General features: G+C 36.4%; 2 protein-coding genes across 15 annotated transcripts; both read right to left on the minus strand.

Annotated features, from left to right (window-relative positions):
* Window positions 1-258: 258 nt before the first annotated feature.
* Window positions 259-11,192, minus strand: LOC147545889 (transcription elongation factor SPT6 homolog). 6 transcript variants are annotated; one of them, XM_086673294.1, is made up of 13 exons: window positions 10,482-10,679; window positions 10,282-10,377; window positions 10,127-10,202; window positions 7,138-7,223; window positions 6,524-6,841; window positions 5,807-6,085; window positions 4,969-5,325; window positions 4,779-4,889; window positions 3,736-4,543; window positions 2,729-3,663; window positions 2,036-2,233; window positions 570-969; window positions 259-484 (listed from the first exon to the last, which is right to left on the minus strand). In XM_086673294.1, the coding sequence occupies exons 5-13, from the start codon at window positions 6,830-6,832 to the stop codon at window positions 423-425; spliced, it is 3,459 nt and encodes a 1,152-aa protein (XP_086529420.1). In that variant the 5' UTR covers window positions 6,833-6,841; window positions 7,138-7,223; window positions 10,127-10,202; window positions 10,282-10,377; window positions 10,482-10,679; the 3' UTR covers window positions 259-422. The 6 variants fall into 6 exon arrangements, with proteins under 6 accessions (XP_086529420.1, XP_086529419.1, XP_086529422.1 ...); XM_086673293.1 differs by lacking the exons at window positions 7,138-7,223; window positions 10,127-10,202 and having other exon boundaries at window positions 10,482-11,192; XM_086673296.1 differs by lacking the exons at window positions 7,138-7,223; window positions 10,127-10,202 and having other exon boundaries at window positions 5,563-6,085; window positions 10,482-10,718.
* A 3,601-nt stretch (window positions 11,193-14,793) lies between these two features.
* LOC147545890 (protein FAR1-RELATED SEQUENCE 3-like) lies at window positions 14,794-19,182 on the minus strand. 9 transcript variants are annotated; one of them, XM_086636741.1, is made up of 6 exons: window positions 18,883-19,182; window positions 17,339-18,554; window positions 17,151-17,240; window positions 16,502-16,651; window positions 15,760-15,807; window positions 14,794-15,381 (listed from the first exon to the last, which is right to left on the minus strand). In XM_086636741.1, the coding sequence occupies exons 2-6, from the start codon at window positions 17,519-17,521 to the stop codon at window positions 15,265-15,267; spliced, it is 588 nt and encodes a 195-aa protein (XP_086492867.1). In that variant the 5' UTR covers window positions 17,522-18,554; window positions 18,883-19,182; the 3' UTR covers window positions 14,794-15,264. The 9 variants fall into 9 exon arrangements, with proteins under 9 accessions (XP_086492867.1, XP_086492863.1, XP_086492870.1 ...); XM_086636737.1 differs by having other exon boundaries at window positions 15,587-15,807; XM_086636744.1 differs by having other exon boundaries at window positions 17,339-18,144; window positions 18,883-19,179.
* Between the last annotated feature and the right edge of the window lie 3,231 nt (window positions 19,183-22,413).

Genomic DNA, 22,413 nt, shown 5'->3' on the forward strand with positions numbered 1-22,413 from the left:
GAGGCATGGGAGAAGGCACGAGAGTTTGAAAAAGGTTTTTTTTTCTTTGGAAATTGGGAAAGGTTATTAACGGAAGAAGTAATGGAATTCTCCATTGAGTTTAGGGTCTAATTGAGATGTTCATCTATGGAATTCGTTTCCCACTTTGATATTGGGCAATCTATATCTGAAATAAGATTTCGAAAGATTATACTGGGTAATAATCTTAATGCAGTTTCAAATAAAGATGGCCCTCAAATTTTGATCTGAAGAATTTAGTAGTGGAAACAGAGAAGTTGATTTATCTGATTCAAATTTTGGGAGAGTACCTACTAATCAAACTTCCAGAGAAAACCATGACCAATTAACAGAAAATTTTGAAAGAAACATTTACTACAAGGGCAGTCTCTCTCTCTCTCTGTCTCTCTCTCTCTCTCTCTACTCTATGGGTTTCTCTTTTCCCGAGCGCCCCGCCGGTGTGGAGGTCTGCGCCTATTGCTACGTGCTGCGAAAAGCAAAACAACAGAACCCACATCAGTGTACAGAAAGTGCTTACTAATTCAATTTTGGATAAAGAAAAAGCATCTTACATCTTTTTGATCTGTGGGAAGACTGCCCTCTGTCCAAAACTCTATAACCACCATCATTAGAAACACTCATTGATGGCCGAGGTTGTGCATTAAGGATTTCCTTCTGGAAATCCAACACAAGCATGTTGATGTCTTGGAACATCCGACCTCGGTACTTGAAGCCATCAGGCCTCAAGCCGACATACTCGTGATGTAGGCTCCTACTAGAGATGTGAGTTAAAACAAAGTTTCCTGGATATTTGAAACAAATACCAAAGCAATATACTATCCTATTGGGCCATTCGGATTTCTCCAACCGTAGTAGCTCATCCACTTCGTCTTCTAAGCCCCTTCTAAATTTGCGATAGCTCAACAGAGCTTTTAAGTGAGTTACTAACGGATCCACATACCGATCCATAACCTACAATTGTGAAGACAAAGCAGTTAGGAGGATTGTCAATCCAGGATCAAACATGCAGATCCATAATGCTTAAGTAGGCATTCAGATCAGATAGTATGAAAGAACATCAATTAATTAATTAGGAGCTGCAAACAGTCTTCATTACATATATGACAGAGATTTCCCTTTTGGATCAAATAACGTAAATCGAGTCATAAATTTGTAGATTGGTATGGAGTTGAATGTCTTAATCAAAACATTAGTCATTCTGTTGTTATTGCTCCCAAACAGGTAAGTAGTCTCTACTTGTTGAAACTTGAAACATAAAATTAGGGCATCAGTTAAAGTTTAAGTAATCTAGAAGTATAAAAATCATTGCTCCTAGATTGGAGTTTAATCTAGAACCCCAACCTATGCACTTATGATAAACTCGTCAGTAGAATCGAGATTTCTTTAATCTTGCTCTTCCTAATCATAGTTGAAGTATTATTCAAAAAAAAAATCATAGTTTAAGTAGTTAGAATGTCTCTCCCGTTTGTACTTTTCATAGCTGGATTCTTCTGATCATTGAAGAGGATTTCGGTGGTTAATGGTTTAATGGGATGATGGGCAGTCCACTTTTTTTTTCATATCATTTTGATTTCCTTTGTTTCATTTTGGGTTTGGTTGTAAGCTAGAGGAGAACCATCATATTGATATGAAGCTTTTCTGGTCAATTTTTTTCGTTGGGAGAGTTAAACCATTGGCCTCCTGCCATCCCCACTCATTGCACTCAAAACATTCAATTAGAAAGAGATCCTAAACCTAGCTATCATTTACGTGTTGTTTAATTTCCATGTAATGTTTCCGAAGCGCTCGCAAATACATTGTGTTTCTGTCCCTTTCTATCAGGTCCTAGGACGGTTAAACTTTCCGCAAACAAGGAGCACCAGGGATTTCGGTTCGATATATCGTCCCTTGAAGATGCTTAATAATCCTAAATCACATGGAATATCTAAATTCTCCCCATATATTATACTAAAGAGAACATACCAATTCATAAAAAAAAAAAAAAAAAAAAAAAAAAAAAAAAAAAAAAAAACATTACCTCATCTAAATCCTCAAATGTTTTTTCCCGTATTTGTAGAGGTCTTCCAAGACAATGGGACCTGGGAATGTTGTTAGTGCCACATTCAAATATGTCCTCTTCGGAATAAACTCCTTCATAAAATTTAACCATCAATGACAGAGGCCCTCTTGAACTGGGACGGATAATACTTTCACCAACGTCCTTGTCTGAAAGGAACTGAATATACAAGGGGACGGTCAGTCAAAGCATGAACATCTTTTTTTTAAAAAATTGAATTAAAAGCGCTATGGAAAAATAAATGTAAGAATTAGTACACTACTACACTGTATTTGGCTACTTTAAAGGCTAGTTGGCTACTTTAAAGGTTTTACCTTTTGTAAGAGAAAAAAAAGAGAGAGAAGAGGACGATTTTTTTTTTGAAAAGATAAGTTCAGCAGCAGCTGAATCTTGCCAAGAAGAGATCAACAAGAAATCATGACAAAAAGCCTTCGTTATATTAGAAAACATGGAAATAGAATAAGAAAGAAACAAGGAATAAAATTTCGGCTTCGGTGGAAACATCTGTAAGTAGAGTTTCATCTACCTAATTTGAACAACCGAAATATTTCCACCATTTCGGTCGATATATACCGACATTTCATTCTTGGAAAGAAATCAGGAAGGAGAAGAACAAAAAAAACCAGAAAAACCTTAATCAGTAAGAGGTCATACCTCAATTGCTTCATCAGATGTGATATTTTTGAAACGCGGATGCTCAATCATTCTGGGACTGAAATGTTTCTTCGGACGGTCCTTTTCTTTGCTTGCATCTTTTAGCAGACTGCTGTCATCTGGCTTGTAGTAGGGATCACGGTTTCGAGAACGTTGGGAACGGTCTATTTTCATCACACTTTCTTTGGAACTTAGATACACCTGAAATCTAGTTTTCGCAATGGATATAATTTTGCACATAAGAATATCACCTCTTTTTAATTCATTCCTCAAGTCAACCTGGAAATCACTATATTCTTCCCTCGTGATAAACCCTCTCAACCCGCATTCCAGGCTGCAAGTCACTTGTGTATGCTGCACCGACTGAACCGTTACCTGCACAACTTTTCCTTTTGCAATGGTATCCTTAGTCTCACCTAAAATCATATAGAATTCCTCGTCTGGATCTGGTATTTTATATGGATAACGAGGATCTGGAAAACCTGGATTCATTCTAGTCTGATCCAAGTTTACCATCATTTGACTGCTTTTAGTTTGCAGACCAATTGGACGTACACGAAGGAAACCAACAGCGTTGGTGAACACTTTCTCTTTAAGCCAACATTTTAATTCCGCACAACTGGCAACATTCACATTTCTTAATGCCGTATGCAAGGAAGCTGCTTTTCGTGGTCCAAGGCCAGAAACAAATTGCAGAGTTGAAAATAGCCATTCATGACTGGTAGCTAAGTTAATGTCAACCCCAACTTGGTTGATTATATCAACCATGACTTGTTCAACCATGTCATATTTCTCATCGCTGTCATGAATCAAATAATGCTGCAACGGGCATAGGTTCCAAGAGAGTATCTCCCTTCCTGGTCCACAGAGAGTTGAGACCATTGCTAATGGATTCTGAAGATAACGACCGAGTGCAACAGCACGCCTAACAATCCCTGAGAATGAAAAAGTAAAATGGTAAGAAAACCAACTAAGTAAGCACGACCAATGAAAGATAATACACTGACCTGGCTGCCCAGGTAAGTGGTCTGAAGAGATACGCGAGTTCTCGTAGATGCGAGGCAGGGTTTCATCCCCATAAACAACCCTTGTACCTCCCTTAGATATGACCTTGTTAACGTCATCCTTCAACTTCACGCATTGAAGATTTGAAGCACCAATAACCACAACATGTGGCTGGTGCCTAGTCACAAACTCTGGAAGATCTTTTTGATTGAACACGTCCAGCACCTCACCAGATGAATCCAGCATCACAAATGTGGTTGTTGGCTTACCAGAACCCAAACAGCAGGCAAGGACTTTTGGTGCAGAGTCATCAGCTCCTTCACGTTGATAAGGTGCCACAGATACCTTCTCCCAAAGACGCATGCCATACTGCATAAGAAGCCATTTCTTCGCCCTCCTCGTTAGGACACAACGAATTTCATCCTCCCCGTTAGGAATAAGAAAGTTAAAAAGCGCGTCTTGCAAAATCAGCTTTCGCTGCTCATTCCAAAGATTAGCAATTCCACAATCACCATTACTGAGATAGTTTTTGCCGCAGTCTCCAACTAACTTGTCCAGAACTCGTTGAGACAGTTTCACAGTAACTTGGATCAGTTTGTTTGCTTCAGCCTTTTGGATCTGAAGCCACTGTGCATCTAAAAATAATTTCACTGGCTTTTCCCTTAACCACTTTATATCCGCAAATTGATGAGAGGTATCAATAACCACAGTTCCCATCCGTGTAGGTCTAGTCGAGATTACAGCATTTTCCATAAAGATACCGAGAACATAGATTCGAACACGCGGTTCACTGATGATCTCCATTGTTGCCTGCAGCGAATAAAGGTTAACAAGAAAAAAAAAAAAGTTATCCGCATCACTTTCTTTGATTTCATTTACAATTGGGAGAGGCCTTAATGGCGTAAAATAGATATTTTTATATTACAAAACTTTTGTACAGATTCCCTTTTAAGTTTTAACTATTGATATGATAAAGTATTAATTCAGATTTTCAAAAAAATACAACAATCTTAGTTTTACAATAGCGAGGGAAAAAAATGCATACCATGTGTCTAGCCCCCTTCAGGACCTCCTGGGGACTGTCAAATGTTGAAGATTTACACTTTGAAGCTATCTTCTCCGGAGAATCTTTGTCATGGTCAAAGTGTTCGACTCTCTACAATAAAGTAAGTTACAAATCTTATCCTTAAACGCAAAAAAAATGAAATGGTATGCTAAACTGAAGCAAAACTAACCATTTCTTCCCCACAGATATACAAACCGAATTTCTCCGAGTTGCAACCGATCTTTCTTGCTACCTCCCATAAACCAGCCTTACGGCATATACTATAAAAGGATAACCTTGTAGGTAAGTTTGCACGAACTTGACTCCGAGAATGCAAATTAAACTTCGCATGCACGAAGTTTAATTCTTTCTCGGAGTCAGCATTACTCAATGCCTTGAGGATTTGCTGGTTCAATCTCAGTTTCGTTTCATCAGAAGTCCTTTTTTGCTCTTCTTCAGAACACTTTTTGTAGTATAGCTGAAGAGCATCCTTCCGCTTTTTTAATAACAACCACGTTTTGTTCAAGTCCTTGATGGCCCAAAGTGCCTGCAAGAGAAAAGAGCCATTAACACTTCATTGTATTAATTCAAATAATCAGACAATGTTATAGTATATTAAACTTGCAAGAGGTGGACAGACACCCTAGCTTTGATTTTAAATAATTTCGATCTATATCCCTGACCTAGCGGCAACCCTAGGTAGGAAATAGGAAGAGAACCTTTTGTGCATCCAAACAACCCGGCTAAGATCATCCAAGTTCTCAACTACACAGACTTCGATCACCTGACTTTTGTAGAAATTTATCTTCAACCCCGAAGCTGCCACATGCCAGATTAAAATGTCCTTGAGTTTTGAGATCTGATTATGGTCTGCTTTCAGAAAGAACAACGTATCATCCGCGAATTGAAGGTGGGATACCATGGTTCCCGCTTCTTTCACTTTAAAGCCCTCAATCCAGCCTTTGTCCTCCCCTATAGAAACGAGAGAACTAAGCACTTGAGCTACCATAAAAACTAGGAATTATTACCTTGTGCCACTTTACACCTTGTGTGTGTTTATCTTCGCCACTAGCTTCATCTTCGAAATGTTTATATAGAGTACCACAAATATCCTTTTGGTGCATTGCAATAAAGGGTACTTCGAATTTGTCAGTGTTCATTAATTGCAAGATCTTTTTTATTTCTTCCTTCATTTCTAAAGGAAAAATAACCAGCTTCTCGATACAAAGATGCTTATAGATCCATTCGCTCTCATTTTTTATATTAACTGCATCGGTTGGAGGAGGCCCGGTGCTTTCTTCAGATATCTACAAAAAATAAATAAAAGATGATATACTTAAACTTAAATGGAGTTATAAAGCCATAGAGAAAATCAGGTATACCAAATTTGTCCATAAACCAATAGGGATGGTAGTAGTCTGTGGTTGTGGGAATCCATGATAAATAGTAGGGGAGACTACATATGGGCACAATGTATAGGAGATGGAGCTAATAGGAAAAGATCCATTTGTATACCCATGGGTAACAAAGCAGAAGGTTGGTTATCAATGGCTAATATTCTCAAAGAGTTTACGTCTCGGAATAGTAACTTTAGAGAAAACCCACAAAAATAACAAGATCTTCAAAGATTCTAACGCTAATACTAGCCTTTGGCCGCACCGAGACCAACTACATAGATCCCTTGTATAGTTTTTTTTTTCTCTTCAATATACTTATTCAAAGTGTCAAAAAAAAATCAGGTATACCTGAATTCTTTCAGGTACATCGGTATCACATATCCTATTATCCCTCTCGATTATATACTTGTCTGTGAGTGTAAGAGGTTGATCTTCTCCAACCCTCTTCGCTTCTCGAAGCTTCAAAAGCTCATCGGTATCACCAAATATTTGGTGAAAAATCTCATGGCTACAATCTCCATTTTCATCTTCGACGATGAAATCAGCCATTTCATCTGACTCGTCTTCTTCATCTATTGCACTCTCTCCATCTTCAAAACGAAAATTATACTCTTCCTCAACATTGCTCCCCCCAACTTTCTTCAGCCGCTTAACCATCTTTGGCCCCTAACCACAATCAAATGACGATTCAAAACAATTGTCAATTCACGCAATCAATGAGTTGATGATTCAAAATCATTGTCAATCTAAACAAACAATCAATGAGTAATTTCTTTTTGCCAATAAAAGTGGCAGAAAAGTGACCTTAACAATATAAATGTAACAATATCATGTTTGCCGTCATTGATAGATATATTCTTGCATAAAATGCCAATAAAAGTGGCAGAAAAGACACCTTAACAATATGAACTAGTAGAGATTTAATAAGAATAACATAGAAGACTGGAAGAAACATTTCTTACCTAGAAACTTACATCTTCAATCTATAGAACTGACTAAATCGATAGGTTTTTGGTTCCCTACTCGGTTTGTTCTTGATTCTGGAGTTCTGGTGAGAAAAAGATATTTGGCCAAGGAATTGGGGATTCAAATCAGAAATGACTAAGGCACCCCTCATATTTTAGAAATTAGTTTAAGGGTAAAAATTTGACTTTTCTCTAAAAAACTGTATAAATCCATAACACTGGCTGCAATTACAAAAGAAATCATATCTCTGGCATAAAGAGTAAAAGAATTCATTCTGAAATATAAGAGGCAAAATTGTTATTTTGAAGATATAAATGTAAACGTATCATATCATATTTAAGTATAAGGGTGATTTTCTTTTTGCCAGCATAAGTAGCAAAAAGGTCATTCTGTATCGTACAAGGGCAAAAAGGCCACCTTTAACAATATGAACATGAAAATATCATGTCGACAACGCAAGGGATAAAGACGTTATACGGACTATATAAACGTAAAAACGTTATTTTGACCAAGGAATGAAACTTCGGTTTCGGTGGAAATTTCGGTCGGTCCAAAAGTGGAAACGTTTCGGTCAGTGTGGAAATTTTACAAATCTTCAGAAATGGTAGAAGTATGATTTAGTTGTTTATAACACGACTCTTTAACCATTATTAAGCACACATGGGTCAAAAATAAAAAAGATTTGCGGATCTGTAACACAATTCTTCGTTAGTTGGAGAGGTAATCTGCAACCTTACACTTAGATCAGGGTGTTAAGTTGAATAATTTTAAGTTTCATAGTTATTTTAGGGGTTAAGTTACAAACTAAACAATTATGTTGACTTAAAAGTTAAAAAGTGGCCCAGAATACACAAAAGGGAAGTTTTATAGGTGCTCTCGCAAGTATTAAAAGCGCCTCTTTCCTACACTGACGAATTTGCCTTGAAAGGCGCCTTTAACACTTAAAATGGGCGCTTTTAAAATATCTTTACAAAACAAAACATTAGGGTTTGGAAGAGATTCGTCTTCCTTCTTCTCTGCCGCTCTTTCTCTCTCTAAGATTCAACAGTCATGAAGAAGACGAATCTCTTCAATTCTTTTGGAGTTCCAATCAAGGAGGTGACAAGTACTGTTACTGTAAATCAAATGAAGAACAAATCGACCAAAAATGTTACTATTGTTCAATCGATTTGGTATTTTTCGGTTTGATTTCGAAGATTTTGAAGTTTCAATCGAAATTTTGTAGATGTCGGACGATATCTTGCTCGAAACATCTGTAAGTAGAGTTTCGTCTACCTAATTTGAAAAACCAAAATATTTCGACCGTTTCGGTCGAAATATTTCGACATTTCATTCTTTGATTTTGACAACATAACAATAAATATATCATCTGAGTATGGAAAAGTAAATATTGTCATTTTACAACATAAAGATAAGAAATTATTTTCAGTTACAAAAGGGTAACAGTAAAATTTTGATAATATGAGGGTAAATTGATCATTCTTGTAATATAGAAGGGCAACAACGTCATTTTGACAACATAAGTGTAAAAAATTATTTTGGTAAAAAAGAATAAAAATGTCATTTTTATAACAAAAGGATGAAAATAAATTTTCTAAATGTTGAAAAAGATAACAATATACTTTTGATAATATAGGGGTAAAATGGTAATATTGTAATATAAAAGTGTAAGATTGTCATTTAGATAACTCACGGATAAAAAAATCATTTCATAAGAAATGGGAAAAAATGTAATTTTGATAATATAAAGTGAAGTAAAAAATTTATTTTCAAAACGTCGAAACATAATGATATAAATTTTGTAGTGAAAGTGTAAGATGGTCAAATTAATAATATTAGAAGAGTTAAAATCTTTTTTCTAATTAAAAAAAGTAAAAAAATCATGTTGGCAGTATAAGGGGTAATTTGGTCATTTTTGTAATATTAGAAGAATAAACATGTTCTTCGGTAAGTTATTTTCTAAATTTACCTCTAGTTTATGACTAGTTTTCTGCTAGCCGCCTAGTTTATCAATACATTTATCCAAATGACCCCCTTTTCCATTATTGCGTTCCATTGTTAACTGTTTTTAAGAATTTCAAAAAGGCCGCGGCTTTGGGGAATAAAGAAAATTGTCCGGAGAATAAAGACATTTCTTAAAACTAGTCAAATAAGATTGACTTTTATGTTTCTGTTTTATTGCTAAGGGGCTTCTAATTTTAGAAGATGCTATAAAAAAGGTTCCTTCATCTTATCACCTCTCTACCACCTCATCTTCTCGCCACCTCATCTTCTTCTCCGGCGAAGGTCATCGGGCGGCCAATTTTCCGGCCGGCGACCTTCAAACATAAAAAAAAAATTCTCTCTCTCTAACACTCCGGCGAAGGGAGACCTTCGTCGGAGGTCTGGTCTGTCCATCAACAGACCAGATCCGTCTGTTCATGGACAGACCAGATCTGGTTTGTTCATGGACAGACCAGACCTCCGGCGAAGGTCTCCCTTCGCCGGAGTGTTAGAGAGAGAGAGGAAGAGAGAAGAAAAAAAAATCTTTTTTATGTTTGAAGGTCGCCGGCCGGAAAATTGGCCGGCCGACGACCTTTGCCGGAGAAGATGATGAGGTGGCGAGAAGATGAAGTGGCAGAGAGAACAGATGAGATGGAGGAGAACTTTCAAAAAAATGTATGCTGTCTTCCCCATAAAAATATATTTCCCGGAGAATTTTCAAAAAAATTTCCCCGGAGAATTTTCTTCATTCCCTAAAGCCGCGGCCATTAAAAAAAAGCCGTCCTCTTAGTTTTTTATCTTCCCCTTTGTTTCTCACTCTAAAAAAATCTCATCTCTCTCTAGTTTCCTAACAACTCTCTCTCTCTAGAAATTCTTGAATGATGGAATATGTGAAAGAAGATGATAATCAAGTAGCCACAATTGGACCACCTCGCCTAGAAGAGGCAGGTCTAGAAGATTTGCTCACAATTCTAAATGAGAGCTAATAGCACAAACCGATACCTAGATTTAGGATCCCCTAGGGAGAGAGACATTGAGGAGTCCGATGATATGTTCGGGGGCCAAATCTGATCTACGTCTAACAAGAATTGGGAGCTTCTTATGTACAATATTATAATTTTATGACTAATGATGTAAATAATGATGGAAGTACAAACCTTGACGTAAGAATTGAAGAAACACCAGAAAAAGATCCAGCGATCTTCTGCAGAACTGCGACAAAAGCCTTACTTTCATCTTTACTGACCCGATCTCTGAAAAATCAAAAAAGATTAAGAAGTTAAAGAGACAGATGATTCTACATCTAGAGAGATTAATATAAATAATAGAGAGAGAGGGAGAGAGGGAGAACTAATACTCATGATTATAAGTTTTGGAGGAGAGATACTCTTTGAGGGATGAAGACCAGATCTGGTGTTAAGATCATAGAAAGATACCACCATTGCAGCTGCTGAATTAAGATAAAAAAAAAATGGACGAGACTCCAACTGCAAACCCTAGATGCCAATTATGTTTAGGTTTCAAAGAGATGGGAATCTTTGTAGCTTAGATGGACGGTTACGAACTCATAGAGATACAGAAGTCCAATCTAGGCAAAAGACAATCTCTTTGGGGTGCTGCTATACAGCACCCTGTTTTTACTCAATAAGACAAAAATGGGTTCCTCCTTTTTTTTTGACTCAATAAAACTAGGCCTAAAACTATAAGACAAAAATGGCTTCCTCCATGCAAACAAAATAAAATATACTATGACATACATTTTTCTCACTGATGTTGAAAAAATTATTTTCCTTTAAAGAGGATCAACGAAATCTCCCTCATCTTCTATTAAGAGAGAAATTTTCTTTTTGCCTAAAAAGTGGAAGTTGCTAAGAAAAATGATTTCCCCGAGTAAAGTTACGGTTTTGTTTTGCATAATCTGTTGGAAAGGATTATTGGCTCGGTTTGACCATCTGATGCATTTTGTGCTGACGGGTAGGTTGGGTTGATTAAGGATCAGTCAAAGTCAAGTACTAGTAATTAGATCATCATTACAAAACAAAGTTGAAAAAAAGGGTTATTTCTCAAAGTCAAGTACTAGTAATTAGATCATCATTACAAATAGTAAGTAACTTATTTGTTTTTCTTTTTTTGTCTTTTTTTTGTTGAAGGAGTACTTATTTGTTTGAAAGTTCATACATAATAGACGTATGAGGATATATACCAACCAAACTATCCATTTGTGAATGGAAATTTTTGGAAATAGATGAATCCTCAACTTTTATCTAAATCTTGAAAGCTCAATTACTCTTCTGTTTAAGGGCAACCCCAACATAGTAGACTCTTCCTTCTACTTTATCACTTTACATTCCTCAAACGTCAAAAACCTAAAAGACATAAACCCAATAAGTGTAATGTGGAAACTCTTACTTTAGAAATCAGAACCGTACTCAGTGGCGTGGCTGGAGTTTTGGAGGTCCGGCGCGAGAATTTATTCGGAGCCCTTAATATAATATCGTTAAGGCAAAAAAAAAATTACGCGTAAAAGAATAAATCAAAATTTGAACCAATTTTTTGTGTAATTTTGATAAATATCACACATGATGCAAATGTATGTATCCTTCATCAAAAAAAAAAAAGATGTCTCTATATCATTTCCATAATTATTTTAATACAAAAAAAGTGTTCGAATTTTATTTGACATAATTATAGAACAAAAATGATGGTATGCTCGGTCAGTCTCCCGACCGAATTAGTGACGTGGTCGTGCTAGATTTAGAGAGAAAAAGTAAGAACTCTCTCTCTAAATTTGGACCGACCACGTCGCCCGCCCGAGATTCAGCCAGGAGACTGGTCGGGCATACCACTATCGTTGATTATAGAAAAAGATGAAGAATATAATTTTATTGAATATTTAAATTATGTGATTACATATAAATATTTGATTAGAAATGTTAATATAACAATAATATTTGGTTAGAAAATTTAAATAAAAATAGAAATAATTATTTTTCTCTTATAATAACATAGATAAATAGATCAAGGAAATGAGTAATGAAATGCTTATTAAATGATCTAACTTTTTTTTTTGATGAAGAATAAGAAAAGTATAGATTATATATAGTAAGAAAGAGAGGATGATAAAGGAGGAAGAGGAATATAGGTAAAAGTGGGCCTTAAAAACTCATGGCCTTAAGCAAGAAGGTGCTTATAAAGTTTGGTCAATTCATCATACATAGACTTCAAAAAAATAGGCATTTATAGGGAGATTTGAAACCAGGATCGTCCAAGCGTTAGTTAATCCACGCTCCAACTGAACTATTATCACTTGTATGCAAATTGTGCATGGCGTTTTAGATATAAACTTTAACTCATTTTACTAGATAGGGGCCCCTAAGCAGGGGGGGGGGGGGGGGGGGGGGGCGGTGTGGCGGCACCGGATGCACCCTCTCGCCACGCCCCTGCTCTACTATTGTCTTTATTTCTCTCTTTTTCTTCTCTCTTAACTACTAAAATACAATAGCCTCCTATGCCTTCTTATGTAAGTGTGCATATTTTTCTTCGTCACCTAATATTCATATGCAAAAGGTATAGGATTTTCGTGTAGCATTGTGTTTTCCAAGTCATACTCATTTGTTATATAATATTCTTTTAATTCATATAATTGCATCTTTCAAATGTTTAGTTAAACTGTGTTCATAGATTTATTTACTTACATTAACTATTGTTTAATATTCCGACAAATACTATTTAATCATTCATGCATTAATGTTTTTACTTAACGTATTTTTGTCATGATAATATTTTCTTCAGTTAAATTGTTTAGATATTTTACTAATATATCGTATGTAAAAAAAATTTGATTCTTACATCATATGAAGGGCCCCGGTTAAAAGTTCGCACCGAGCTCCCAAAATCTCAGCCACACCACTGTAATAGAGAGAGAAGAGAAATGAAAACATTGAAACAAAGTTAGTAAGAATATAAAAGAAAACAAATAGATAAAGAGATCGAGATGCCTTTAGAATAGCTATAATGTGGGCTTGGACTGGGTGCCCTTAGGTATTATCCAATAAAGCATTTGAAAAACAAAATTTTGAGTTGAGGGGTTCGAACCTGAGACTTGCTATGGACAGACGTAACTTCCTCATCAACAAAGCTACAGAGTTTTTTTTATATAAAATCTAACCCTAATTATATTATACAAGTACACTTTAACATTACTAAATTGGGGCCATAAGTTGGAGAGTGGCGCGCCCCTGTATGTGTCAAACAATGTACCTGTAAGTGAGATAGCTCGACAAAGGTCGTTAGGGAAATGAAGACTTGTTCCAATCATTTTCTACGGAATCAGAGAATACTTTCATGATTCCTACGAAAAATATTTTCCAATGTTGTAGCTAAATGAAACTCCACACACAGTTAAGCAATTGACAATTGTAATAGGAAACGAGATTGGCCAAAACCAACTATGTTTCTCGAAGACCGCAACTATTATCAACTAATACCGATATTTCGTGAAACTGACAGTAATATCAATCACCATCTTTGGTTTCATGAAAATTGTAGTAAAGCATAGTAGGCAAAACCACATTTTTTTGTGGAGTGACAATTTCGAACAAAAAATCTGTCCACAAAAGAGATTGTCGTCGGCCGACAACTTTTTCCGGCGACTTCCATTTTTTTGAATCTTCTTCTTCTCCAATCTCTCTCTCTCTCTCTCTCCTCTTCTCTTCCATGTATCTCTCTCATCTTATCTCTTTCTCTCTCAATCTTCTCTGTTTCGGCGAGGGGGTTTTCTTTCGCCAGAAATCGTCTAGATCTGAAGAAAACCCCAGTTCCAGTTGATTTCCGGCAAAGGCAAACCCCTTCGTCGGAACAAAGAAGATTAGAGAGAGAAAAGAGGAGAGAGAGAGAAGAGGAGGGAGAGAGTGAGAAAGAGAAGATGAGATAGAGACATGGAAGAGAAGAGAGAGGAAAAAGAGGTGGAAGAGATGAAACATAAAAGAAAATGGAGGTCGCGGAAAAAGTTGTCGGCCGACGACTTTCTCTAATGATCTCTTATGTTGACAAAGGTGATGTGGAAATTGTTAACTGACGAGGACAAAGAGAAAGGAAAAAATAAATTTCGGAACGGGTATAATTGGGAGGTTGGAGAAAATTTGGAAACTAAATAGAAAGTTTGGGGCCAAATCAAACTGTCAGGCACTTATGAAAGCCAAAACGGATGTCACCCAAATAAAAATGTTATCGCGTAACATAATGGTAAATAGTTATTTTTGGGATTATAAAAGGGTAAGGATATAATTTAATAATATAGAAGTAAAATGGTCATTTTGATAATATTTAATGACAACAATATTATAAACATAAAGATAAAAGCTGTTGTTTTGGTATAGACTTGTAAAATGTCACTTTGACAACATAAAGGTCAAAAAGTCATTTCCTAAATTTAGAAGGTAACAATATAATTCTGATAATACGAATGTGAAATGCTCATTCTCGTAATAAAAAAGTGAAAATATCATTTTGATAACATAAAGACGGGCAGAGGCCAGAGGGTTCACATCTTGTTTATGTGTGGTTCTATACTTCGTAGTGAAGTTCCCCTGCACTTGAAGGAGTCACAGCTAAGAGTTGTTTCTGGATTTTATGTTTTAGTTTTGAATGCTCAACTGATGTAACCATTGTTTCTTCATGTAAACTTTGCTTAGATAAATAAATTATATATAGTAACTACTAAATTACTACAATTATATATAGATTACTCACCCACTGTTTAATCGAACTATAATTATGTATAGTAACTATTAACCTATAAGACCATGTACACCTACGTATAATGAGATAGCTCGACAAAGGTTACATTCAGAGCTAGTAAGCCTACAAGGCTACAACGACAGATAAAGAGTCGGTGAGCAGTTCGGAAGAGGACATTCACCTTCCTACTACTCTGCCCAACTGTACCGACAAGGTTCTACCAAAAGTCCATACTCACCATCGTGCTTAATTTATTCTTCAAACAAAATTCCTTTAACCAGTTAGACAAAAGGAAATGAATGTTCGAAAAGAAAACCCAGCACCACTGTGAAGACCAGGATTATTCAAATTAAAGTTGTGAATTTTGCTAAGTAGAGTATAGAACAGAGAACATTTACATGCTAAATAGTTAGCTGCTCGCGAATAAAAGCCATTGATCTCAACATAGCGCCGAGTGTGTCTCTAGATACCTGAAACTTTATTTCTGATTCTCCTGATATTGTTTCAGTATCTTGAAGCTACAAAAGTAAAATAGAAAATGCTGTTAATTAAGTGTCAATTGATCAACTGATCGACATTTATATAAATAAATAGACAACTATAACGAAGATAAAACAAAACTCAGCTACCCCCGTTAATCGACACTCAATTACTTGTCAATGATATCTTGAGGCCTACTTCCTCAACAATATTCTAATTTTTCTCACGTAATATGTCCTTTACCATCTTCATTATAAAAATGAAAAACGATGCGTCCATCCGTAAACATGAGAAGGGATCCCTTCTCCATTGCAAAATGAATTTCCCCTGACATTGTCGGGGAACATATAAAGACGTCCGAGGAGCTGATTATAAGCCATTGATCTCAACATAGCGCCGAGTGTGTCTCTAGATACCTGAAACTTTATTTCTAGTTCTCCTGATATTGTTTCAGTATCTTGAAGCTACAAAAGTAAAATAGAAAATGTTGTTAATAAAATAAAACACAATTGCAAATGATAGAAAGTAGCTAGCCCATATATCGATATCTAGAGGTCTATATACTTACTCAACATTATTCTAATTTTTCTCACGTAATATGTCCTTTTACCATTTTCATTTAAAACATGTGAAGCGATAGATCCATCCTTTAACATGACAGAGGATCCTTTCTCCATTGCAAAATGCCATTCCCCCGACATTGTCGGGGAACATATAAAGATGTTTGCGGAGTTGATTTTGTGGATACGATTGTGTTGGTCCTAGAGGGAAGTATGCACGTTCTAGAACTACTCCTGAGGATACAATGATCAGGGGTGCGGAAAACATGGACACCATGACATTAGTTCCCAAAGACTCAAAGAGTTTATCATAAACTAGCAAATACAATCAAATTTATAGAGGTAATAACAGGAGCCCAAATTACTCCATGTTTTTTTTTCAATTTGTGTGTTCTTTTGTAGCATCTCTCAAGTACATTTTCGTATTGGCGTGAAATAAGCCTCCTACGAGTGTGATAACGTGAAATGTAGAACTAACTAGTACTAGTACAATACCATATGTAAATTCACGATACACTAGTACCATAGTAGGAATCACAAGAAGTTTGTCCAAAATTGGGTGAAATATAAATTGAAGTCCTAATCTGAGTCTCCATACCTTCATATTGATAACAGCAACCTTATTTGCAGGTGAAGCAAGTTGTTCTCCAATGTACGCCATAGATCTCAACATGGGCTCCAATGTGACCCTGGACAACTGAAATTTCACTTCCGTCTCTCCGGAGGGAGTTTTTCCATAATCGTGCAGCTGAAGAAGGAAAATTTAATAGTTGTAAGCGAAGATTGTTATCAACTTACGAGGTTAAAGAATCGTACATCAATATTTGGATACTGAAACATCTTCTTTTTCAGAGATTCAACTTTTCACCGCTTTCTATTTATGACATTATGTAACAAATCTCCTTGCTTACTTACCTTTTTTATGACCATTGGCAGATCTCAAAATGATGCAAATGGCCAAAATGATCTTAATAATATGTCAAGCCCCCCTATTTTTTTAATACCAAACAAAGCCCAAAACTACAAGAATATCATTATATTCTCTTTCAAGAATGCAAGGATAAAACAATCAGCAGCTTTTGGTTATATCAGTTGTGAACACGGCAAAAAAGTCCTTGCTTATTTTTTAATACTAGAAAAACTAATTGTAGGTACAATTACCAAACCATGACTCAGAACCAGGATGGTCTTACATCAGCAACATAATTAGAAGTTCTCAAGAAGTTAATAATGATGAAGGAACATACCTTCAGACTGATCACGGCTACCCGATTAGCTGAGGATGAAGTTGTATTCCCCATGGCCCAAGTCATTGTTTTAAGGCAAGGCAAAACTACCTGTATCAAGAAAGAGTAGAAAGAAAGCCTCCAAGTTAAATTCAATTAATGCACAAATGTATTCAAGTTAAATTCAATTAATTCAAGTTAACCCGTACCATGTTATCGAAAGGGCCATCATCCCGGAGAAGAGAGGTCATGTGTGGAACATTAAGATCAGCAGTAGGCGCTGCAGGTGCGTGCAACAACGTAGGTGTAGGTATATATAGTGGCACACCAGCATCATTGAGATTAAAGCTATGAGTTGCTTCATCTTGGCGAGGCCATAACAATGGTGTCATGTCTGAAACAGATACAGCTTTCTTTCTGTTACTGTCTTCTAGATCGCTTCCACCAATGTGAAACCTAGGGGGGCAGCTCTAGCGACATTTTTCTTCACAACAGCAATCTTCTTTCCGCTGTCTCTTAGAGTGCCAATGGCCACATTATACGTCTCTGAGGCGACTGCGCCTTCCTCCGCGTATCTGAATGCTTCACGACAAAGATTGTTGTATCTAATGGTCAGAGATTCTTGACCTTGCAGTTCACTTCCTCGCTCATCTGACCCTATAGAACACTTTGCATTTCTTGTCCATCGTTTCAAGATGTAATGAGATGGGAGGGTAAGAACATTTGTTACTGTGAAAACTGTCAATACATGTCTGCAGAGAATTCCTGAGAACTCAAACATCTGGCAGCTGCAATTTGCTCTCATCTCGAGAATGTTCATTGTTACTGTGTATGATTTGTGAACATCCTCGTACTTTGCCATATTCACCTTGTGACTGTAACTCCTTCTCTGTAGAAATTTTAGTCATTCCTTCCCCGCACCATCACCATGTCCAGATTCCTTTTTCCTACTATTGGCATCTATCGCTTCGACATCCATTTTAGCAAAATGCAGTAGCTAGTTTGTGCGTCTCCACTGATACCGTATTATAGAGTTTTTCAGCCCGCTATTATCTCTTCCCGATTCACAGACTTCTAGTTCACACGTCTTGCATACGAGTCATAGAATGTCTTTGCCGCATCTTCAGAATCGAACTCCATATCCAATTGAGGTTCTTCACCCCCATCTTCATCTTGTGACTGTAACTCCTTCTCTGTCGAAATATCAGTCATTCCTTCCCCCACACCACCGCCATGTCCAGATTCCTTTTTCCTTATGTCGGCATCTATCGCTTCAGCATCCATTTCAGCAAAATGCAGTAACCAGTTTGTACGTCTCAACTAATGGCATGTTATAGAGTTTTTCAGCCCCACTATTATCTTTTTCGGATTCACAGACTTCCAGTTCATTCTCATGCACATATTAAAGCATAATCAGTAAGCGATCTGCACATAAAGTCGATCGGTATAATGAGGAGAACTGAACAACTAACAATAAGCATTTTTTCATGAAGACATCATCACTAACTATATTGTTTGAGGTTAAGTCTCACTGGAACAGATACACAATCTACCAAATAGAGATGAAAATGATAAACAAGATAGAATTAAGATAGGTTAAGTCTCAAAAAATACCTTTTTTTGAATGTCAAATTGCAAAAGTTTATCTTAGAAAAATGAGAGCTTTATATACCCATGAAGTCCAACAAGTAGTATTGTAGTTGAAATGATGTGGGGAGAAGTACAAATAATCATTAACGATGAGGAAACTAACCTGTGATCACGATAGAAGCAGCAGGCTAAACCCCTAACAATTTCATATAAGCCCCCCTCTCGAATTCAATCTTGAAACTGCTATGACTATCAGAAGCAGAAGTGAAGCCAATTAGGGTTTTCTTCTTCAGAGCTTTGGAAAATTGGCCGAAATTAGGGATCGGAAAGAAGAGACTCCGGGATAAATTTCTAGGTTACCGGTTTATTTTCGTGAGAGAGGTTAAGCGAGGGAAAGAGAAAAATTGCAGGGTACTGATGGAGCAGGTAGAGGGAAGAAAGAGCAAGAGAGACTATCGACGGCACACAGATAATGTCTATACTTTAAATGTCAACGTTGGGTGAATATCTACGGTCCAGATCTTGTCCAATGTGATCTAAATAAAAAAATCGAAGGCTGGAAGAGTTCTCATAGAGCAATCTTGGCCGTTTATTTTACTGTAGATCACAATCATCAATTTGAGGCAAATACACGAAATGAATGGGTAAACTAAAATGTACTAATTGAGAAAGGTGATGGCTTTGGAGAACACAATTTTGGTAGGGCACACCAACTTTGCTAAGTTGGTATTCTGATAGAGGGTAGAGGTTTTTCTTTTCAGTCGTTTGGAAAAATAAAAATTCTTATATATTGTAAAGCAATCCAACATAAGTGGTGAGGCGGAGTGTGATGTTTCTCTTAAGAGGTTAAACACCTTTTCTTAGTGAAGTTTTTTAAAATCGTCAGGCCCACGTGTGTCAAAGCGGACCGTATCAATAACAACCTAAAAGATGGTATGCGTCATCTTATAACACGTTATCACCACGATTTGCTCTACTGTGATGTAGTCTTGGCGGCCCATGTAAATGTTAATGATGCCTCCCTCAAACTAAATTTGGGAAGAAGTCGGTGAGTGATAGAGTAGGGGTGTGCAAAAATAGACCAAACCAAACCGGTCCAGTCGGTTTTCAAACCGAACCAAACAACGAGTAGTTTGGTACGACAACGAGTAGTTTGGTACGGTTGTAGATTTCCAAAAACCAACTGGTTTGGTTCAGTAAGTGGATGCAATTTTTAGGAACCATTAAAACCAAACCGAACCAGTCAAGTTCAATTAATATATATAATTATACATATACATAACTTTTTCTAAAATATATCTATTATATCTCTTTAATATCATACAAATACATATCTTTCATCAAGTTCTTGCAAGAAACAAGAATAACTTAACTACTACCCATACAAAACAACAACATCACTACAATATAATGTACTAGCTAGTATTAGATTAAAATGATCCATGTACCAGTAATGTTACTAGATACTATATAATATTTAGGTCGGTGGCCTGCACGTGTCTTAAATGTTTAAAATGTTTTTCGACGTATTATTTTAGTTTGATTGTTTCTTCAGGATTTTAAGGAGTGGTGTCTTGATTTTATACGCCAATGTATGAAGAAAGTAACTCGATTCGCCTATTTTCATGGAGAACAAACTATTTCTAGGGATGGTTTGGTATCCAGTAGTATCTATACCGCTCATTGACGGTTTGGTTGGTAACCAAACCAAACCATGAGCGGTTTGGTAAAAGATGACACCAAAATACTGGATACCGAACCTACCAACACCCCTAAGATAGAGATGCCCTCTTTTAAACGTCCCATGAAGTTTAAGCTACTCTTTTTGGATAATGGAACTTATTTATCTCAAATATTTAATATGTGACCTTTTTATTATAAAATCTAATATGTGATCTTAATCGACATAAAGCCAACATAATTTTATGTTCAAAAATCAACATATGTCGCGTCAATTTCTTTATATTCACCATCACACCACCGTTGTTCCCAACCACCCAAAATCACGTATAACTGTGACCGCCATTTTCTCTCACTTTCTTTGCTTGTTCTCTTAATATTCTTAGAGCATCTCCAATGCAATCTTAGAAACTCTGAGTGCCGCATTTGATCTCCAATTTTTTTTTCTTAAAAACTCTCTCCAATGCAACACTCTACTTGGATCTCTAAGATGACGTGTCGAGGGTGGAATAAAGATATCTCAAGAAGACACTTTATTTCTAGAGTGTCCTCTTGAGATGATTTACAACCAATAGAAATCGGATCTTCTGTATTTTCTAAATAACTAGTTATTTATTTACAAAAATAACTATGCGGCATAAGTAAATAAGACAAGTTTAGAGTTTGCATTGGTGACAAAAAAAATTGAAGTCCACTATTTTCGCCACCTAAGAATGAGAATCTCAATTAAAAACTGACAAATAGGATAAATAGAGATTTTTTTTTAGTTTTGCATTGGAGATGCTCTTAGAAAGAAAGTACTTTCTGTTCCACGACAAAAGTTGAAAAAAAGGTTGATGATTTGAGGAAATAAAGATATTTTTCGAGATACAAATTTTTGGGTGAAAACAAAAATATTTATAATTTTTTCCCCTGCAAACATCACCTTTTAAGTCTTTTCAATTTCTCATTCCTCCCTCTTCCGTTCCCGCCTCTACTATAACTTCGACGACCTTATTCATTTAATGTGTTAGCTGCTGTTTTATTTGGAAAATATATTCAGAGTTCAAGCTATTCATGTTTTAAGGGATCACTAAGTGGTGGTTATTTTCTTCAACTGTAACCTTTTCCTTGTTTCCACTTGCACAAATCTTGTTCTGTGAAAGCTGTACGCTTTATATTTTCCTTAAGTACCAATCAGCATTGTCAAACTTGTGCATTTCCTATCGCGATAAAGCCAAGCAAGTTGTTGAGACATGGGACAAGATGTTAAAAAGTTCTTAAAGAGGGCGACAGATATCTCTTTTGTACTTGGCGAACGACATCTTACAAAATAGTAAAAAGAAAGGAAGCGAGTTTGTGAATGAGTTCTGGGGAGTTCTACCAGCAGGCTGCAGCCCTCAAGAAGTTTTAGATGGGGGTGATGACCATGGAAAAAAAGCAGTCTCCAGGTTGGTAAGTAACTTATATCCTTGACAAGATGATTGTGTAATTTCTATATAGAACCTAGTACGTAGTTATGAACGCAGTTTTCATTGCACACCTCTTCAAGACCAAAGCAGAAACCTGAAAATTTATGTTGTTTAATAACTTCTTCCTTTGTGATTTAACTTGAAGTTCATCTTTGCTTCATTGCTTGTTCAATAAAATTTAAACTATGAACTGTTAGTCCATTCTTTTTTGAAGCACCTATTGGTGCAAAATAAGTGCCCGACCCCTCCAGGACACAAGCCTTGCTGCGCGCTCTTCGTTCTTTTTTCTTCATACACATGGAGAAATTAGTCACTGTTCTCACTTCTTGTGGAAAATAACACCTAAGGTGGTACTTCCACATTGTTAGGTATAAATGTTTAGATAAGGATACTTACCGCATAAGCATTTCTCATTTTTATGAACATTCTTAGGGGGGCTCACATTGTTAGGTATAATAGACAACTTGTGTTATTTAACCTTATTACTTTTTCAGGTTGACATATGGGAAGAGAGAAAAGTCTTTGGTTCGCGTGGCCGGATACTCGAGGATGAAAGGTTGGTT

The sequence above is a fragment of the Eschscholzia californica genome, unplaced genomic scaffold (assembly GCF_041429995.1).
Source record: "Eschscholzia californica isolate CP2 unplaced genomic scaffold, dmEscCali1.0.p SCAF_4, whole genome shotgun sequence".
Taxonomy (NCBI): Eukaryota; Viridiplantae; Streptophyta; class Magnoliopsida; order Ranunculales; family Papaveraceae; genus Eschscholzia; species Eschscholzia californica.